At 37.3% G+C, this 22,168-nt stretch overlaps 1 protein-coding gene across 12 annotated transcripts in view; it reads left to right on the top strand.

Annotated features, from left to right (window-relative positions):
- KDM4C (lysine demethylase 4C) overlaps nt 1-22,168 on the top strand; it is a 266,115-nt gene that overhangs the window by 143,530 nt on the left and 100,417 nt on the right. For all 12 annotated transcript variants that reach the window (XM_030511824.1, XM_030511826.1, XM_030511827.1 and 9 more), the window contains 3 exons: nt 1,291-1,529; nt 3,626-3,987; nt 6,320-6,431. In XM_030511824.1, the coding sequence (XP_030367684.1) occupies nt 1,291-1,529; nt 3,626-3,987; nt 6,320-6,431 (713 nt within the window). The remainder of the gene's footprint in view (nt 1-1,290; nt 1,530-3,625; nt 3,988-6,319; nt 6,432-22,168) is intronic.

Genomic DNA, 22,168 nt, shown 5'->3' with positions numbered 1-22,168 from the left:
ATTTCTTGCAGTTAGCTAAGCTAAAAAGCACAATTCCAATGCTTTTTAATTCTTGAGTTGGCTTTTGTTCAGGCATCGTAACTGTGTATTGAAAAGGGAAGATAAAATGTTTATTCAGTTTCATTTCTAGTGTAATGTGTCGATTGAAATTGTCATAATTTTGATTATGGGAATAATACAAGTTACAGCAGAGTGAAATACAAATATCATCCATGGAAATCTTCATGAATATAGTGACAGGGAGAGCTTAACTCTGACATTAATGGCTGAAATACTTTGCAACAATTGAACATCTAATGACTGCACGTAAACAGTAATAATACTTGCTGTTATATTACACTGTGAACTGGTGGGCATCTCAGGCAAATTTTCTGGAAATTACTGTTTTATGGAGGGTGTTGAAAGATATACATTGGTCGACACAGGATAAAATGTAAGGGGTAGCAAAATGTTTTTCTGGAGATGTCTATAGTTTAAGATGCAAGACCTTTATAACCTGATTTGCCTGCCGTAGTTGGGCTTTTATAACTAGTGTGTTACAAGTTTTGAAATCTGATGTGTGATGAAGCACATAAAAATCACCTCCTGTGTCACATAGTTTAATTTGAAACTGTGCTTATCTCCTGTTACTTTTATCCCAAGCACATAAAGTACAAACCAGTTTCTGACAGAGGGTGCCATTTTCTCTGGCTTTAACCTTTCTCTTCTACTTCTGAATGTGCAAAAACATGTGGAAGCTTTAATTTCTTTAATTTTTTACACAGCGTTATGGAATATATTGTTTGGTATTGTAGCCATTCAAAATATTTGGTGATCAGCATTTTTCCTTAAAATGCATATAAAAACTAAAATATCTAAGCAGGTCCTATTTTATAATGATATTCAGAGTACTGTTTTATTAGCATTGGCATTTGAAATGCAACCTGATTTTAGTGCAGCTGAGAATGTTTTAACTTCATTACTTTTATAAGGTTATTCTCTTTAAGGTTCAAAAGAATGATTCATTAAAAAGCTACCTTGGTTGCTGGTTAAGTAATAGTTATGTAAGGTTATTTTACTTTTACAGTTTAATAACTTTGCCATAGCGCGGTGATAAAAGATTAGAAGGTTAAAGCCAATCAATTGTGAACCTGTCACCTAATAAATTGTAAACACTATCTCAACACAAAAAGATGAAAAATTGTCAGTTTTTTACCACTTTAAGCAGGTGAAAGGGACATATATATTGGTAGACGTTTTATCTTATCCAAGACAGACATTCTACTCTGACAGCAATATCTCTTATAACAGCTTCCCACACACCAGATCTCGATCTAAAAAGCTTAAAACTCCAGAGGACAAGAGAGTATCTGCTATGGTAGCTGATGCAGAAATTACAGCAACTGAAGCAGCTACTGACGGCTTCAAGGTCAGTGAAGAACCTGGGAAAAAAGTGAGACTTGTAAACACAGAAGTGCCTTCTGAGGGAGAAGACAACAGTAGTAGAATGCAGCTGGATCAACATTTATTGGATAATGTCAAGGTTGCAGGTGAGATAAGGACTGATTATGTTTCACATGTAAGTTGTAGGCTGTTGATACTCTAATACCACAGATCAGTGGATGATAAAGCATAGTGTTATTCTAAGTAGCATACTAAAATGCTTATATAGTTATCCAGAGAAGATTGATATTCAGTAAGAATGAGAAAATGGCAAAATTAGTATTCTGAGCTGAGAGTAGTATTACCTAAACTGTTAATGAAGTATTTTTTAAGGGGCAAAAATGATTAGATTTTGAAAATTATATTTCTTCAATAGACTGATAGTGTTTAACAGCAATTTTTTTTTTGAGAGATATGATACAGAATGTCTTAATGCACAAACAGTACAGAACATATATGCTGATCGTAAGCTATGTGTGTTTACATGAAGAATGCTGCATATTAGAAGTAGTTTATACTCTAGTAGTTTATGCTCTGTTTTGAGACTGCAAATTGCTTGTCACTTTCAGCTGTCTGACAATGCAAGTTATAAAGGCAAAGACGCTTCCTTTTTTTCCACACAACTATTTTATACTAAGATACTTGGTCTATTCTGGACTTTATTTCTTCTGTTTCACATTTCTGTGTAGTTCAGGTGTAGTTTCACATTGCTGTTCAGAAAGGCAAACTGCAGTTTGGACTTTAAGTTTGTGAGCAGTCAGTCCCATTCGGGTTTATATTGCTACTGAAAATTGACTTGCAAATTGCGTATAGACAGTATTTCCCCGATTGTGAATATTAATGATTATGTTAATAGTTATTCAGAGGTAGTAAACACTAGGATTGATCCACATAAAGATAACAAAGTCAGTATTCCAATATGGAGGCTTAGAAATTCCTGCATACAAATTAGTTGATGCTCTGTCAAATCTTTCCAGGTCTGTTCTAACAATATCTTTTTTTTTTTTTTTTTTTTTTAAAAAAAAAAAAGGGAGGTTCTATTCCTTTACAGCCTTTCCCAACTTTTAGTAGAGGTTTGGCGTGTTCATGACCACGAAGAAACTAGTATTCAGTTAGTGGCCACTCTGTTGTTAAGGGAAGGAAAGCAGAGAAGAGTGGAGAGCTATTCTCTTACCTTTGTGCTAATAAAGGGTGGTGCCTGGACCTTTGTAGGGAAAATGACCTTTTTAGATACAAAGGTGGAGACTCCAGTACTCACATTGGAGATGGTCGTTTGTCCTGTGTTATCTCTGGCTGGTATGTCCATTTTGCTCAGTTAAGGCAGTACTCTTCGTACGCAGAGATTAAGTTTTGGTTTTGGCTTTGGCTTTGTATTATTAAATTTTATATTTATTTGACCCAAAAAGGAAATTTTTCAGAAAAGCAAGTTCAAACAACCGTTGTAAAGAAAGAATGGGAAGGGTCTTTTTTTTTTTAATGCTTTGGTTGTGCTGCTGAATCAGAATACACTGGTGTGTGCCATAGATTTCTTCAGGAACATGTTTTTTGGGTGACCTTTCTAATTCACTCTTCTGTCTATCCCATGCAAGCATTTGCAGATGTTAAATCTTAATAGAGGAAAAGCTACACAATTTCACCCTTCAATGTCACTGAAATATAAAATTATCCTAGTTGCTTTTTTCATTATTACACCCGTGCTGTTGTTTTCAAAATATTCTTGGCATCTGTTTGAAATATATCTTCCAAATTGTAAACCAATAGTCTTTGTTTATTTTCATTTTAAAACCAGGAGTAATAGGTATAAATGCAGGGTATAAAGTTCAGTATATATAAATGCATATATACAAACCTTTTATATTTTTTCCAACTAGTCAAAGTGATTGTGGGCTGTGAGGATAAACAATCTACATGAATATTGATTATTTTGAATGACATGCAGATCTTTTGTAATTCAAATACAAAATACTGATTAAGTGATTAAAACTATATTTCACACTCCAAACTCAAAAACATTCACATTTAATTTATTCTTTGATCAAACCTATACTCCACATTTGTTTATATCTTTCTACTAAATCATTTCTTGTATGATTTCTAAATGAGGAACCATTCTTTAAGTTTGAATAACTCTGATTGTTGTGAAACAAAATACAGTAATATAAAGTGAGATAGATTATTAACAAATAATATTCTTGATCTATAGGAAGCATCCATTCAGACTCATTTTCGAGACCTGTTCCTGTATTAGAGAAAACAAAAATGGAAGATGAGAACAGGACAGATTCCAGTCATCCTCTTCTTACATTTGAAGTTTCTGTGGCTTGTATGCCAGCTTCAGATAGCTGTAGAAAAGAAGAGAGTTTGAAATCTCAGAATCAGTCTGTTTCATCCATACCATGCAGTAAGTCAGAGGGACAAGCTTCTAAAGCTGAAAACCCAGATAAAGAGGAAAATGTCTTGATAGAGGATGATGTCAGCAACCGAGAAAGCTGTGGAAGTACGTTGGAACATGGAGAAGTACCTGTTGTAAAGAACGATGAGAAAGATGGCGTGGAAACATCCAGTGTATGTAATATATTCCTGATTTGATGAAATGTGAATGAACGTTTTTCTAATGAGACCTGATATCCTTATTAAAAAACTGAAGAATATGCATGATTTTAATTAGATGCTGATTTGAACATGATCTGAAATGTTCAGGCAAGAGTGGGAATTTGAATCCGAAAGCAGAATGTTTCTGGAGCTTGCTTATTGACATATTTTCCCTCTGATTTTAGATACCTAGTAATTTCACTTTATATCTGTGAATCCAAACTGTCAGCAGCTATTCTCAAGCTATTCTCATGTTCGCTGCCTGACAGTAGGAGGAAGGCTATCAGCTTGAATTATTGCTATTGACATGAAATTGAAAGTATTGGAGATGAGTGCTGTATTTGGTATCATGTATTTGTGTTTCAAAAAAATGGCTGTTTTGACTGAGTCTTAAGGAAATTTAAGAGTATGCTCATAAAATGTCAGCAGAATAGGTTGATTCTGAGCCTTACTGTCCGTGAACAGAACATATCAGTGTGGGAGCATATTTATTATTACCTCACAGTGTGGGGTAATTTATTTTTGGACTGATGCCCTTTTCAAATGAAGAAGTAGAGGAAGCAAATCTGGGGAGCATCTCTGCATTGAGTTAGGTGGAAACAGAGTTTGCTTTCATTTTATTACATTATTTCACATAGTTTGTGAAGTTTATGAAGTCTTATGGACTTTCTTGTTTTAGTTGAAACTGTGTCCATCCTATTGAGGTTGGAGAAGGTGAATCTTCAAGGCATGGCTTTTGCAGGATAATACTGATAGCATGATTTCAGGGTCTGAAACTTGCTATTTTTGGATTTCGGTAATGGCCTAAAACATGTAAAGGAAACGCTTGAAGGAAAAGATCCCCCTAATAAAAGGAATCTTTTTTTTTTTATTTTCTTTTTTTGGTTAATAGTAGTTTTAATAATGTTTTCTCATTGGGTCATTTACAAACTTACAGTCTTTTTTTATTTTTCCTATTCTGCTGTGAAGAGTGGGTGGCTTTCATTTTGGGAAGCCAAAAAAAAAAATTAAGCTGTGGTGGTCACAGTAGCTTTCTGAATTGTGAATTCAATGCCAGTTTGGCAGAGAGTGGGCAGGAAATCCACTTGCAGATTGCCAGACTTAGTGGGAAATACATTTTAGAAGCCAAAGTAATATCATGTTGACCTCTTCACAGACATGAACTGTGCACTGATTTTTTTGCAATGTTGTGAGTTTTAATAATCCTGGCTCCAGCCCTTCCACTGTAATAAAAAGGAGCACTATAAACATCTCAGTGTTTTATTTACCATGTATTAGACATTATGTTTGTCTCTTTCTGTGCCTTTCAGCCATCTATATACGAGCTTTCAGGTATTTTCCAGTATAATTGCATTCTTTCTTTCTCTTTTAAGAAGAAACGTGTCGTACAAATGCAATTAAGAAGTCTAATCTTCTTTCCCTTTTTACTTAGTTGGTAACTTTCTAGATCCTAAACCCGTCCTTTGCTTTAACCGCATCTTCCTCCCGCTGCTTATCACAGTAAATATGTGGTTTCATAACGTTCTTCCCATTTTATAGTAGTAGTTTTCAACCCTCAAATCAGTCAAGGGGAATGTGTGTAACCTACTAGGTTAGATTTAGGGTGTTGAGGAGCAGAATGCTGTGGTCTATAGGAATCATATGAGACTGTCCTTCCCACGCTTCTGCTAGTATGCTGTCCCTCAGCTCCTGAGCTTTCAGATACCATCAGCAGTTGGTTTACTTTATGGTTCTCTCACTGGCACTCAAATCTGGAGTTTTGAAAGCCGCACTGCCAGAGTTTATAGCGTTGGCTTTAGTCCTTGAACCTTGTATAACTTCAAGCTGAATGTACACTGTGGTGCTTGAGGGAGGAAGGAATTTCCTCGTATCCCAAATCAACATGTTAATTGCATTCAGTACTCTTAATTTCTGGTCTCAACTCCAGGTCATTTTTGTACTTCAGGAATTTTGCACTCTTTTACAAATGAAGTCAATGGGTTTCTGCCTCATTTTCCCAGTCACAGTTAGTGTTTCTATTGTACTTCTGTTCTTCCTCTTAAACACCACCCGAGCAAACCAGGATTTATGCTGTGTGATTTGGGAAGGGCTGCAGTAAGTTATATGTCAAACCATTTGTGTCTGACAGGGATTGCTCTTCTTAAACGAAACTATATATTCTGAATTAGAGACAAATGTTTTATTGGTATGTTAAGTAGTATTTACAGAATTGACATCTCTGCTCATTTACAGAAGAATATTTTTGTTCATCAAAATTTACTTTGCAGAATTACGTACTAAATTAGTTGTGTTTTTGACTTTTCAGTCAGTGGAAGTTGAAAGTATGAAAATATCTAAGAGTTGGCGTCATCCACTAAATAAACCCCCAACTAGATCTCCTATGACTTTGGTTAAACAGCAAGCAACTAATGATGAAGGTGAGTGTACTATTTAATACATTTTTAAGATGATGTTTTTCTGTATTATGTATGTCGGCGTCCTGGTTTCAGCTGGGATAGAGTTAATTTTCTTCCTAATAGCTGGTACAGTGCTGTGTTTTGGCTTTAGTCTGAGAATAATGTTGATAACACACTGATGTTCTAGTTCTTTTTCCCTGGTTCTTCTTCCCATCACACTGTGGGGGGAAGTGAGTGAGCGGCTCCGTGGTACCTTGTTACCAGCTGGGATTAAACCACGGCTATAGGCATTTGTGGTAACAACCAAAATGGAATAATTTCTTTCTCTATGGGAAATGCGTCACTGAGGCCTCTGAATCCACAGACAGGTCGTGTAGTTTTTGGTTGTTTCTGAAAACATTGGATCTGCCATTGCAAAAAGCTCTAATCAATAAGACATGATTTAAAACGAGTATATTCACCAATCAGATATTCCTTATTCGAACTCACAGCAGTTGCGTTTAAGAAAAAGTTTTTAATTGTGTAAACATAGACAAAAGTGACATAAGAATCCTTTGAATATGAATCTTACGTGTAAGCCATAATTCCCTATACTGCAGTAAAGTTACTTGTCTGTTTTTTTGATACACCCTGGATATTTGGGAGTGTCTTAAGATATTACAGTTCTCATTCAAGAAAAAGGCTACAGACTTCTGGGTATCATCAAAAGCTTATCAAGAGTCTTCACATATGTCTTGATTTCCAGGCTTTTGCTTAGTTTCATGTAGAAAGAATGAACATCTCTCTCCCTGTAGTTTTGGTAAATCAATTTTACTCAATTGATTTAAAATAAAAATAAAACAGGTTTGCAAGTAGTGAATAGTGTGCAAGACTTTAAAAGTAAATATCATATTTTCACAAACATAAAAAGAGGTGGAAAAACATAGTTCTGTTTTTGGACATAATGAAAACAATCTTCATGTATTAGAAAACAGCAAAAGATCTGTTTCCACAGCAGAACAATTCTTGAGAACTTTTCTTAGTGCAGTTTTCTGCTTAATTTTGTATGGCACAAAGCTTACTTGAGTGCTTTGACTTTAAAGAGCCACTGTGTTGTGCAGATGGCTACAAAAGCTAAGAAATTTACCCAAGATAGGGATTTGCTTGTCTGAAGTATGTAGAAAAAGTAAATCTGCTTTACCCAGCAATCACATATACAGCCAGCCAAAGTTGATGAATAAAGCTACTTTATTCTATTAAAGCTTATTGAACTATGCATCAAAACTATCTATCAAAATGGAAAACAAACACATTCCTTTTTCATATTGCCTTACCATTTTAGTTCTGTAACACACAGAGTTTCCAGATGCTATTCTTCAGAATCTCTTCAGTTTGCAGAACTGGAGATTGGTCCTCACACTCCCTTAAACACTTTGATACTCTGTGTAGCGCAGAATGGAGCTGATACCGTGTCTGTGACTACAGTTCTGATTCCAGCATTGCTGTATGCTTTAGTGTTTACCTACACTTTGTATCTACATTTTGCTTGCATCTCTTATTTTATATTTTAAGGATATGAGTCTTGCTGGACTTCTTGATTTTTGCCCCTTCAGTTATACCTTTAGTCAACACTAGCTATTGCTTACAGCTACAGACAAACTTTCTTGATTTCAGAGAGAGGCAGCATGCCTGTTGATTGGTTCTTCTTCATGTAAGTAAGGAATGTTATGCTTTCAGTTAGCAATAATTTAGGTATTGTTAAGCTCAGTGCTGTTATTTTTACTTCTGCCTCACCAATACATCTCCCTCCTTGTTCCTAGCCTAAAGTCATTGACTTCTGTCTTCCATCGCCCTAGTCTGGGAAAGCCATACTCTCTCTCTTTTTTATCTGAGTGGCAGTTTTGCCAGGCATGATATTTCAATTAGCTGTTAAGCATCTTTCTGAAAATTAAAGACAGCTTAGGCCCATGATCTGTTTCATATACGGGTATGTTTGGATACCTTGAGGGCTAGACAGAGCATATTTCAGAAAGTGTTCTGGTAATTTACACAAAAAAGATGATGTTACTATTAAGATTCATCTAGTAAACTAATTAAAGATTTAAATATGTGGTAGGTTGCAGTTAAATTGCTATTTTTTAATTACAGATTATATTCCTTTTGCTTGCTGATCCTTTTTCAATGTTATAGTTAAAACGTAATTTAAAATGTATAAGCATGGATTTAAGCATGGGTGTGTATGATATAATCTGGCTAGATGATGGTGTGATGACACTGGTTTGTTAATATCAAGGATTCTGCTCCTTGTTTGCTGTCTTGTCCAGTAGTTTGTCAGCTTCCCAGTGTCATAATTTTATGTGAAAGTAGCAGCATCCCAACAAGAAGTCATATACATTCCAGTCTTTCCTCTTTTATGTGATGATTGTCCTTCTGGTAGATAAGGAATGTATTTTTGTAAGAAAAGAAAATGTTGCCTTAGAATCATTTCAAGCAGCTATTAAGCACTTATTTGCTTATTGATTGAAAGAAGTAATTAACAATTTTACTGGACATGGCAGTTAATTGGTATTTCCTAGGTGCAACTGGAATTTGATTTTATTTTCATGCATCTTTTTCTCATTGTGATCTAATTTGTCAGCATGCGTTTGTGAGAACACCAGAAGAGAAACAGTAGATTTTGGGTGAGCAGAATGTTTACATCTAAGACAGAGATTGAAGAACTGCTGAGAGAGACTGGCAAACCGATGCCTCATTAGCTTTCCTGGCACATGCTAGTGTGGGTGTGTGTGGCGGTGTGTATGTGCCTCTGTGTGTGTGTGTGTGTGTGCGCGTGTGTGTATGTGTGTGTGTTTTAAATATCTGTGGCTAGATGATGCCACTCAAAGGAGATTATTCTGACCATGTTAAAGAATGTTTGTTGTCAGGTATCAGGGGAGTAATCAGTATCAAATGTACTAATGACTGTGTTCTTTATGAAGATGCTTCATCCATATTCTGGAGTTACCAGAAATACAATTCAGCATGCATACTTACCCAGTTTTTGATGTCTGTGTATTTTGAAGAAAAATAACGCTGGTAATGGCTATGATACTGTAGTCTCTTTGTAATTTTTGAGTTCATCTATCTGCCTTACAAGGAGGATTTGTGTATTGATGCATTACTTTATATTTTAGTTTATCTGGGTCTGGTAAAATCATAAATGTAAACAAAATGGAGGAAGAAGAAGATATGGGCTAGTGCTGTTATGAAAAACTAAGAAATCGGGGCTTTATAGTTCATGCGCAAATCATGTCACATACCACAATTTGGATAGTCTGTAGCCGTTTCTAATACAGGTAATTTATATTCAAATTAATATATTTGAACTCCTTCAAATAGTGAGGTTCTATTAGGAAGTTCCTGTGAATAGAGGTGATCAGAGTCTGTTCTTAGTATGAAGGCAGCATTCTTTGACACTGTCACCCATTTCAGAATCCTCATTTGGCGACTAGAATGATATTGTATTTGACAGCATACTTAAATCTTAGCAGAGAATTTCTGGATTTGCTATTAATACAGAGTCCTTTGCAGAAATTAATTTCCTTTTCATTAGATCACTTGGACATTGACTTCTGTGTTTTCTTTTTGTCACTGCATGTGCTTTTTTCTGTGTATGTTTCTTCATGATCTGAATGTTTCTCCTACAGAAAAATGATTGGGTTAATTATTTCTTTGTGGTCTGTAAGTGCTTTTTATTTTGGTTTGGTTTGGTTTTTTTCCAGTCTCCCTGAAACCTTTCCCTAGGTATGTCTGACTTCTGAGGCTTCCTTATTATGACTGTTTTTGTGGAATTAATGGCTAAAGGCCTGAGCAATGAGAAATGCTGGGGGCTGGGGAATCAATCCCAGAAATTATAGCTCAGGCTGCCAGTTTAGAAAAATAAGTGTGGCAGTACAGTGTGACTGTATGTCACATTCAAAATACTAATAATTTTTATGTAATGAACCTTGCTCTATGCTCAATGTGGTATATTAGCTTGTGGTAATATTATTCTTTTGTATTTAATGCAGTTATATTTCTGCTCACTTAAGCAATAAAAAAAGCAAATTCAGCAGAAGGAGCAAGCATACCGACTTTGGATGCACATTGATTGGTCCCAGGGATTTCTTTCCAGCAATATTTGGGCATGCAACATTAGAAACTGTTTTTAGATTCAAGCTGACTAAAATTTTCCATTGCCCTAAATGATATAATAATAGTGTGCAGATTGAATTCAGTATGGGTTTCTTTGTATATGGTTTTTAGTGTTTTAAATATGATTCAGAAGTTCGAAGTTATTTTGCCTTTGTTACTTTGTAAGAAAAGGAAACAGAAAGAGAAGACTATTGTGAGTGGAAAATGTGGCTTGTGCAAGAGTTTGATTAGTGAAAATTGTTATTTCTACACCTGTAGTCTTCCTTCTGCTATGACATAGCATGCTTAGTATCCTGTGAGATGTGCTTGATCTGATTCTAGTAGTCGAGCTACATAAGGCATGTTTGGTAATGTCATAGAATCATAGAATCATAGAATAGTTAGGGTTGGAAAGGACCTTAAGATCATGGAATGGTTTGGGTTGGAGGGGACCTTGAAGATCATCTGATTCAAACCCCCCTGCCATGGGCAGGGACACCTTCCACTAGACCAGGTTGCTCCAAGCCCCATCCAACCTGGCCTTGAACACTGCCAGGGATGGGGCAGCCACAGCTTCTCTGGGCAACCTGTGCCAGTGCCTCACCACCCTCACAGGGAAGAATTTCTTCCTAATACCTAATCTAAATCTCCCCTCTTTCAGTTTAAAAACATTCCCCCTTGTCCTGTCACTACATGCCCTTGTGAAAAGTCCCTCTACAGCTTTCGTGTCAGTCCATTTAGGTATTGCAAGAAAAAAAAAAAAAAAGAAAAAAAAAATTAAGCATGCTGAAATAGGGGAAAATGATTATTTTGCTTCAAGGCTTAAAATGCCAGATTCTTCATGAAGATTCTTAGTTATTTAAGAAAGAAATGTTAACTGTTTTTTTGTGATGTTACTTAGGAGGTAGAGAAAAATTTGTTAACCAATTGATGGAGACATGTTTATTTTTGCCATATTAGTGTTATAATTTGCAGTATTGCTTTCACTCCCTATTGATCTGTTTTTTGAGTGGAGTTTTACTTCTTTAAAAATAATTTGTTCTTGTGTAAGCATGAGTTAGTCAAGTACAAAATTTGCATTTTTTATATTTCATCATCTAGCATTTGAAGAGACCAGTACTATCTACTGCTTGCAGCAGTATCACTATGCTAGAAAAATGTTTTCTCTGCTTTTCTCTGGTACCTACATTGCTTCTGATTTGTTTAAATTCAATTTTCAGGATTTGATAACCGTAATTAAAAAAAGCACTTATGTCATATGTGGTATCCTGAAGACTCAAGAAATTTCTATAAAATTGTAGGAGAATCTTTAGCAGGTATTTAAGAAAGGAAGATGTTGAAAAATGAAATATTAACTTTATCTGAATGTCCAGTACTCTTTGTCAACCTTGAGGGCTAGCAGCTGTATCTGCAGAAATGGCAAGAACTGACAACTTTGATTATCACTGGTGGCTTTGGTCCCTTGACATCTTTCATGACCAGTGCTTAACTGCCTTAGAGTGGACACCTACAAATGCTAGGGTCTAAGAGTAACCATTATTTTGAATCAAGAAGGGAATACAGACCAGTTCCTCTAACATTTATGCCTTATTTGCTGGACAGTGACCATTAAGACTCATTGTCCTCTAGATGAACCTTACAGTTCTAATTGCTCAGCTTTTTTAGCTTATAATATTTTACCTCTTAAAGGGGTGCATATAACTGCAGTCTTAGATACAAAGGCATGTATAATTTCTCATTATCCAGCATGCCAAAATGAAAATGTATTTCTGCCTGCATTAGTACAGCCTCTCAATATCCTTCTCAAGGGTAGCTATGGAGCCAGTAGGCAAACTGGAGATGATGTTTGCCAGTGAGACAGATGTCTCTTCTGTAACATTATCTTCTAGAGTTGAACTTCAGTTCTTATAATAATGGTCCAAAGAGAAATACAGAAAATGCATGACTTGCTTTTAATGAGGATTAGTTCCCTGAAGTATTGGTACAGAAGATTGCCTAATAAATTACCCAAGTTCCAAGATATCATAGTAGTAATTTTTTTTTTTAATAAAAAATATCTATCCTACAGAGTTGTCATTGCTTTTGTCAAAATCTGAAGCTTTTTTGCAGATCATCAGTATTGGAAGTGACTTGATTTTAATGCCAATGCGGTTTTGCTAAATGCTATTTCGAGGCTGGGAAGTGTGCGTTATGTATTTTCTTAAATATACAAAATAATTACACTTAAGAAAGAGATCCTTGAGGGAGTTTGTATGCAATTGTTGTCTAGTGTTTATGGAGTGTTTATGGGACATTTGTTTTAGTGATCTGTGCAGGAACTGTAGCTTGAAGCTATTAATTTATAATGCCAATTCAGGCATTGATTTGTCATGTGAATTTGGACCTGTGATTGAGTTTTTTTGGTTTGCGTCTTCCATACTTAATTTATGAAAATAAGTAACTATTAGGGGCCTTGATTCAGTAAAGAGCTTCAGCACAATCTTACTTGTAAGCATTCAAGTAACCTGATTCCTCAAAATTCGACTTTTGTTTTGCGTGGATATCTAACCTGACATTGACATAGGCTAGATTTGTGCTGCCTAGGAGATAAAAAATAAACACAAAATATGTTTTCCCTATGTGGTACTGCTTCTTGTCTTGTCAACGCAATAGTCCTGTAAAATTAGTTTTACAGATGATGTAAATGTAAACTGAATCTCTATGCCATGAGTCCTCAGAGCTTTCTCAAAGTTAGTTAGTTTATCAGTAAAATGTTTATACATTTTAGTGATTTTGCCCTTTGTTAGATGAAAAAGCTATGGTCCGGTACAATCCTTTTAGATATTCCACATACGGAAAACTCATTGTATAATATAAAATTCAGTTATTTGAAATCACTTGATGTTACATGGGATTTTGATTTAGCAGAGTGGTAACAGTGTGCACTCAAATCACAATACAAGTACAAACTACATTTAGGAGAGTAACAATTGTGATATATTATTCAGTCATAATCGTAGAACGATAGAATGGTTGGGTTGGAAGGGACCTTAAAGATTATCTAGTTCCACCCCCCACTGCCATGGGTAGGGACAGCTTCCACTAGGTGAGGTTGCTCAAAGCCCTGTCCAACCTGGTATTTTCCAGGCTGAACAAGCACAACTCTCTCAACCTGTCTCCATAGCAGAGGTGCTTCAGCCCCCTAATCATCTTCGTGGCCTCTTCTAGACTCGCTCAAACAGGTTGACTTCCTTCTTGTGTTGGGGCCTCAGAGCTGGATGCAGTACTGCAGTGGGGGTCTTATGAGAGCAGAGTCCCTCAGCCTGCTGGCCATGCTCCTTTTGATGCAGCCCAGTGTACGGCTGGATTTCTGGCCTGCATCTGCACACACTGTTGGCTCATGTTGAGCTTCTCAGCACCCAGCACCCCCATGTCCTTCTCAGGGCTGCCATCACCCCATTCTCTACCCAGCCTGTAGCTGCGCCTCACATTGCCTCAACCCAGGTGCAAGACCTTGCACTTTGCTTTGTTGAACTTCATGAGGTTGGCATTGGCACCCCTTTCAAGCATGTCAGAATCCCTCTGGATGGCATCCCTTCCCTCCAGCGTGTCTACCACACCACACAGCTTGGTGTCATCAGAAAACTTGCTGAGGGTGCATCAGTCCAGCTGTCCATGTCACTGACAGAGACCAGTCCCAATACACTGACCCCTGAGGAACACCACTTGTCACCAGTCTCCACTTAGACATTAAGCCATTGACCGCAACTGTCTGAGTGCGACCATCCGGCCAATTCCTTATCCACCGAGTGGTCCATCTGTCAAATCCATGCCTCTCCCATTTAGAGACAAGGATGCCATGTGGGACAGTGTCAAATGCCCTTCACAAGTCCAGGTGGATGATGGCAGTTGCTCTTCCCTTATCCACCAGCACTGTGGCCCATAGAAGGGTGCCATTTGGTGACCCATCATAGAAGGCCACCAGATTTGTCAGACACAATTTACCCATAGTGAAGCCATGTTGGCTTTCACCAATCACCCCCTTGCTGTCTATGTGCCTTAGCATAGTTTCCAGTAGGATCTGCTCCACAATTTTGCTGGGCACTGAGGGGAGACTGAGTGGCCTGTAGTTCCCTGGGTTTTTTGTTTTTGTTTTTTTTTCCCTTTTTAAAATGGTTTTATTTCGCCTTTTCCAGTTGGCAGGAGCTTCACTTGACAGCTCTGACTTCTCAAATATGATGGATGATTGCTTGGCAACTTCATCTGCCAGTTCCATCAGGACCTATCGTTGCATCTTGTCAGATGTACTGGCCTTGTGCACCTTCATGTTCCTTACATGATCTTGAACCTGATCTTCTCCTACAGCAGGTGGTTCTTCATTCTCCCAATCCCTGCGTTTGCATTCTGCTTCTTGGGCAGTGTGGCTGGAGCACTTTCTGGTAAAGATCTAGTAAAACGTCGTTGAGTACCTCAGCCTTCTCCATCTCCTGGATAACCAGGTCTCCCATTTCCTTACAGAGGGTGACCACATTTTCCAGGCTACACATCCTTGCTTCTGCTCTCTGTAGGCCTCCTTTTTATGCTGGAATTTGTCCAGGAGCTCCTTGTTCATCCATGCAGGCCTCCTGGTGTTCTTGCCCAACTTCCTCTTTGTTGAGATACATTGCTACTGAGCTTGGAAGAAGTGATCCTTGAATATTAGCCAGCTTTCTTGGGTCACTCTTCCCTCCAGGGCTTTATCCTATGGCACTCCGCCAAGCAGATTCCTCAAGAGGCCGAAGTCTGCTCTCCATGGTAGCAAACTTACTGCACACCCTCCTCGCTGCCCTAAGGATCTCATCTCAAACTCCACCATTTCAAATACAAATTTCAAATATAAATATAAATTTCATTAATATAAATTATATATTTATATTATATTTCAAATATATATTTATATTTATATTATATATTTATATATTTATATATTTATATATTTATATATATAAAAATATATATTTATATTTCAAATATAAATATAAATTTCACTGGTGTCTTAATAATATGCTCACTGTCACAATGCTGGGTGTTTCCAGCCTCTGGAATTAACATGCAGGTTGCGATTGCTTCATGTCTATTGCTTGTTTTGTTTCTTTGCCATGGGAGCAAATACTTTCATAATATTTTATTTTTATGAGTCACCTGAGTCATCACCACAAAAAGTATCAGTATCAAACCAGATATCTCTTGATCATTCATTGTCCTTGGTATACACGGTGACTATCACTTGAACAAGGTCTGTTTCAGTAGACCATAGCAAATGATCCCTAAGCGTATTGGGCATCATGTATGATTTAAGGCTGCAACTTTGAGGCTAAGAACTTGATTCTCTTTGTATATTGCATATGTATTATGGTATCTATGACTGTTTCTTTTTGTTATTCTAGCATGCTACGTGTTCATTTCTTCTCTGCTAACTTCTGCACTGCTACTCATAAGCAACCTTTGAAGCCCTGTTTTCTCTCCTTTTTCAACATCTTAAAACCTTTCAACTTTTCATAGTCATCCTAAATGTCAGTGGGATCAGTGCTTTGTTCTGCTGTCTGTGAAAAGTCCTGGTTATGGTTTTCCCATCTCTCTTTTTCAAAGTTACTGATGAGATTTTTCCAGCCTCTGCTACTATTTATAGTAATTCTATCTCCTCTTTTCAGTGGTAGTGGTCCTGTCTGTGCCAGTCTTATCACTACCTGTTCTTAATCACAATGCAGATTTTCTCTACTAGGTTCTTATTTGTGACTAACAAACACCAAACCAGAAAGCATGTTTTTTGCTAAAGCAATCACTGTTTAAAGAGTACTGCTCAACGTCAGGAATATCCTGCCAACTATGCCACTTAATGTCAGCATATCATACACTCTGACCAAGTTCTTTTAGATAGTTCACATGTGGAGAGTTTAATGAAAACCAGAAAATTTTCTTATTTGAAGTTACTTGAAGTTACATGGGATTTCAATTTAGCAGAATGATACAGCAGTGCACTTAAATCACAGTGAAAGTACAAATTACATTTAGCAGAGTATAGCAATTGTAATATACAGTTCAATCACAATACAAGTACAGATTACATTTAGCAAAGCGTAGCAGTTACAATGCACAGTTCAATCACATAACAAATACGAATTTCGTTACAGGACTCTAATGATATGCTCAAGAAAAATCAGCCTATCCCAGTATCTAAATGCTTTCAATTCTGTCAAATTGTCACTTTTATAATTTTTTGAACCCTGAATTTTTCTGACCTTTCAAATCATTTTGGATCTGCTACAACTGATGTATTATACATTTTTGGTATTTTAGTTTTTTTTAAATAAAGCACCCCATTAGTATCTTTTGTGACCTAAACCTTATGTAATCCGGGACCTAAACCTTATTTAATCCATTTAATCTTAGGTTTAGTCTCTAGAGCTCTGATTCAGTATGGCTATCTTTACATACAATTTTTATGAGAACTGAAGCATTAATTGGTAATTCAGCAATTAGACTCTGTAACCGAAAAATGTATACATATTTTACAGCACTGTTACTGTACAGTACCATACTAGCAATTAGATTTCTTGTACAGTACAATAAATGAAAAAGTTTGCATTTTCATATTTTGCTACAGAATCTATGGCGTTCATTACTGACAGAAACGTAATTTCTGAAACCAAGTTTGCTGATATACTGCAGAAACAGTGAAGTTTTGAAGTTGCAAGTCTTTTTCCCTGACTGACTTTTTTTTTTTTTTTAAATATTATTATTTCCTCTAGGACATTTAAAACTATAGCTAATGCCTCCCAGGGCTGAGATTATGCTCAACTACCTGAAAAATAACAGATGCTGCTATGCTCTTCATAGCAGAGAATGCTGCTGTACAAAGCCAGGAAACATCCGTGGAACATAACCCCAAGCAGCAAAATCATTGTTGAGATTGGCAAATGCAAATTGTACTGTATTAGTGTCTATGGGTTTTCACATCTGCTGGGTTAAATCAGCAAATACTGGCAGGAACCCGTTCTGCCAACAGCCCAAATGTTTTCTGTCTGAGAATTTGAGTTTAACTTACTAAGCAAAAACCGTTCAAAGCAATAGTATTGAGTGTTGGAGCACTTTGCCACAAACTATTAAACCAATAACATTTGTGAAAACATTTATTTCTTTCACTTACCTACTTGGAAAGCAGCACAGTAACTGTAGGTGCATTGTTGTAGAAGGGATTTCCTTTGTAGGAAAACAGATTCTGGGCTATAATTTTCTTTTTGTCTGTACAGTCTGTTTTAAGGAACTGTTTCACTTTATTAAATATGTAAAGGGATACATATGCATATAACTAATCGCATTAATGAGAACTAGCATATGCAAAATTACATAGATTAATGAATCTTACATAAATACTCTTTTCAGGCAAAAAATCAAGAACTAGTGTGGAGTTTGGCATTGCTAATCACCTTGTAGTATCAGTACCACTATGGCTGAATTATTTTATCTCACAGTAAGGTTTATAACAACTGTTAGGCATGTATTTAAAGTCCTTAATTGGCCCATCAAATGTTTCTGCTTTTCTTTTGGAAAAAAGAGTACTTGCTCTATCTCCTTAGGAAATAAAATATTTAGCCTCATTATGAATTATATTTGGTAGAGTAATATTATTACAAATCATTATTTTTGCAGTGAAGTAAAAATGCCCTAGTGGCACATGGAGAATTGAGATCTGTGACCACTGTTAGAGATGGCAGTAAAGAAATGTTTTTAAATGCATAGGAATATCCTGCTTTACATCACTGGGGGGACTGGTATTAATCCATTTTAGACTTCAGCATGAATATGTGATACAATTACAGCCAGAAACATAACAGAAGTTACAAGAAACAGGCTTCATTCATATAAAAGTATTTTTTTTAAAAAGGTGCATACTAACAAACATGCATGATAAGCTTTCCTTGGGAGGCTACAAGAGGCAGAAATGTCACTCTCATTGTGTGAAGACTGCTCCACATAGTTAATGTCAAAGAATACCAAAATAAGTAATATATTTAATTGTGTATTGATAAGGTATTTGAATCCAAGTAAGATATATTGTCAAAGTGTATCCAGTAAAAGGTCTTTGAACTTGGTTTAAACATACTGCTCCAACTTTGAAAGTTTAAATCTTATCCAGGAAATATCTGGCTGGTTTAAACTATAATGCCTAATACTATAGCAGAACTAAAGTCAGTCTTTTGCTTGTAAATACTATTTAAGTAACAGTACTAAAGAGCTGAATTCTGTGTTCCTTGTGCAAAAGTCCCTCTGAGCAGGTTCTTATAGATGTCCCACACAATACTTACATAATATTTAATACCACATTTACTGGAAAATAATTGATGTTACATGGGACTTTGCATTAGCTAAGTGATACAGCAGTGTACTGAAATCATAACACAAGTATGATATGGCAATTGCAATATACAGTTGGATCACTATGGGAATATGATTCCTGTTAATGGTCTGTTTATGCTCACTGTCACAATGCTGAGTGCCACCGCTTGCTGAGAAGGAATATGTGGGTTGAAGTCAGCTCAAACCTGTTGTTCTCTTCAAAATTCGTTTTGGTCAATGCTCAGATTTCAATACTCTGTGATGGACTGATACAGCCACTTACCTAAAACAAAGGCCACACTCTGTTCCTATTTATGTTGAGATAAATGTGTCTTCCTTTGCAACAGCTGTGGGCAGACACTCCCTAGATTCTTCCCTGAGATTCAAAAGCAGGCCATTGATTTCGTAGAATCATGTAAGTTAAGACCTTTAAGATCATTGAGTCCAAACATAAACCTGACCTTCCAGGTCCACCACTAAACCATGTAGCGAAGTGCCACATACCCTTTGCGCATGTCCTCAAAATCTTCTTCAGTTTCAGGGGTTTATTGATCAATCATGTGATGCATGGAACATTTATGTGTGAATTAGAGGTACAGTGTCTTTATTTGCATACAAAATACACCTCCATCACCAAGAAGATTTTCAGGAGACTGCTGTGTTCATTACGCAGAATGAAGGAATGTCTGCTTAATAATAGGTCCTCTTCCACATATGGGGTGCCCAAGATTTTCTTTTCTGTCTTAGAATATATTAGTTGAAATATTGAGCTCCTTTTAAGTTGTTTAAAGGTCAGCCGCACCTCTGTGCCTGGGAAGATCATGCAGATCATTCTATGGGCCATGCTAAGGCACCATGCTAAGGCACATGGAGGACAGGGAAGTGATTCAAGACAGCCAATATGGCTTCACCAAGAGCAAGTCCTGCCTGACCAACCTAGTGGCCTTCTGTGGTGGAGTTACTACATCAGTGGTCAAAGGAAGGCCTACAGATGTTGTCTATCTGGACTTCTGTAAAGTGGGGGGACCTTTGACATGGTCCCCCACAACATCCTTCTCTATAAATTGGAGAGATATGGATTTGATGGGTACAGTGTTTGATGGATGAGGAATTGGCTGGATGGTGAATGACTCAAAGTCTGGATAGACACCAGTAACAAGTTGCGTTCCAATGTGGTCCTTACTGGGACCAGTACTGTTTAATAACTTCATCAGTGACACAGACAGTGTGTGCAGTCAGCAAGTTTGGAGATGGCACAAGATGAGTGGTGCAGTTGACACACTCAAGGGATGGGGTGCCATCCAGAGGATCTTGTACAGGCTCGAGAGGTGGGTCCATGCAAACCTAATGAGGCCAAGTGCACCTGGGTCAGGGCAGCACCTAGTATCAATACAGGCTGAGGGATGAAGGGATTGAGGGTACCCCTGAGGAAAAGGGCTTTGGTGTACTAGCGGATGAAGGATTGGACGTGAGCCGGCAGCGTGCGCCTGCAGCCCAGAAGGCCAATTGTATTCTGGGCTGCATCCAAAGGAACATGGCAGCAGGTCAAGGGAGGTGGTTCTGCCCCTCCACTCTGCTCTGGTGAGACCCCACCTGGAGTGCTATGTCCAGCTCTGGAGTCCTCAGCACAGGAATGACACAGACCCCTTGGAGAGGGTCCAGAGAAGGGCCACAGAAATTATCAGAGGACTGGAGCACCTCTCCTGTGAGGAAAGGCTGAGAGAGTTGGGTTTCTTTAGTCCAAAGAAGAGAAGACTCTGGGGAGACCTTATTGTGGCCTTTCAGTTCTTAAAAGGAGCCTATAGGAAAGATGGGGAGAGACTTTTTAGCAGGGTCAGTTGCAATAACATGAGGGGTGAAAGAGGGGAGATTCAGGCTGGACGTGAGGAAGAAATTCTTTGCAATGAGGCTGGTAAAACACTGGCACAGGTTGCCCAGAGAGGTGGTGGATGCGCCATCCCTGGAGATACTCAGGGCCAGACTGGATGGTTCTGAACAACCTGTCTAGTTGAACATGTCCCTGCTTATCGCAAGGGGGTTGAACTAGATGGCTTTTAAAAGTCCCTTGCAGCCCAAATATTCTATGATTCTATGAAAGGTAAGATCATCCTTGGGAGTGTGTTTGTTTCCTTCTCTGGCATCAGGGAATTCTTGAAACTCTGAATGATAATTTCACATTTGTTTCCACCAAGTAACACATCCTTGTTAATGAACCAAATCTTAGAAGGTCCCTGTAGCTCTTATTCATTACACAACGGTGATGTGAAGTTTAATTTACAACTGCAAAGGTAGAAGCTGGTATGAATCATAGAATCATAGAATGGTTAGGGAATTAGTGTTTATTTTATAATGTACGTGGTCATGTTTTCAACTTTTTAGGGAAGAAGTTCTTTACTGTGAGGGTGGTAAGTCACTAGAACAGGTTGCCCGAAGAAGTGGTAAACGCTTCATCCCTGGCAGTGTTCAAGGATGGGTTGGACAGAGACTTGGGTGACATGGTCTAGTACAAAGCATCTCTGCCTGTGATATTTAATTTTATTTCCTAGCTGTGATTGAGTTGCTATGAGTTTTTGGGGTTATGTCTATGTAGGTATTTCCAATGGTGCAAGTACAAGTCTTCATTTTTCTTTTTTATACTGTGTCCTATTTTTTTAATCTCTTTTTAAAAATTTAGTTTTATTTCATTTTTATTTGGTGCAAGATGTTGTGTAGGCAGACCTTTTTAATGTAAAAATAGTCTATTTTAGGGTAGGTTATTTAATTTTTATTTAATATAATTCCTCAGGCATGTCACATTCCAGATACTAAAGGCTTAATGAGATAACCAGAGGATTTTCATTTTTGCAGTTAAGTGTAAAGAAACCCTCTACTGTACATTTATAATTATAGAATTTTAATAGATCCTGACAAAGTGTGCTGGATAGTTCTCATAGTTTCACTCGAAGTGGGGAGTTACCACATACATCTTTGTACAGTCCGCCTTTGAGGCTGGTGTCTTACCTATTGAAGTTCTCTGGAGAAAGATGGTCTCAAGAATAGAGTGAGCTTGACTGTTAGAAAGTGAATCGATAATTATAGTTCTGTTGCATTGTTAAGGAATTCTGAATTCCTGTAAGTAGCACCTATATATTTCAAGTTAAGCAAAACATTTACAGTTGAACATGGTGTTGTGTGAGAAAGTGTTCTCTTAAAGAGATGTTTATTTCTGTGATAGTCTCACATGCTATGGGAATAATTACTGGAACTAGAATGTCATGATTCAGATGGAGATT

The sequence above is a fragment of the Strigops habroptila genome, chromosome Z (assembly GCF_004027225.2).
Source record: "Strigops habroptila isolate Jane chromosome Z, bStrHab1.2.pri, whole genome shotgun sequence".
Taxonomy (NCBI): Eukaryota; Metazoa; Chordata; class Aves; order Psittaciformes; family Psittacidae; genus Strigops; species Strigops habroptila.
This window is presented reverse-complemented; position numbering and strand designations above follow the sequence as displayed.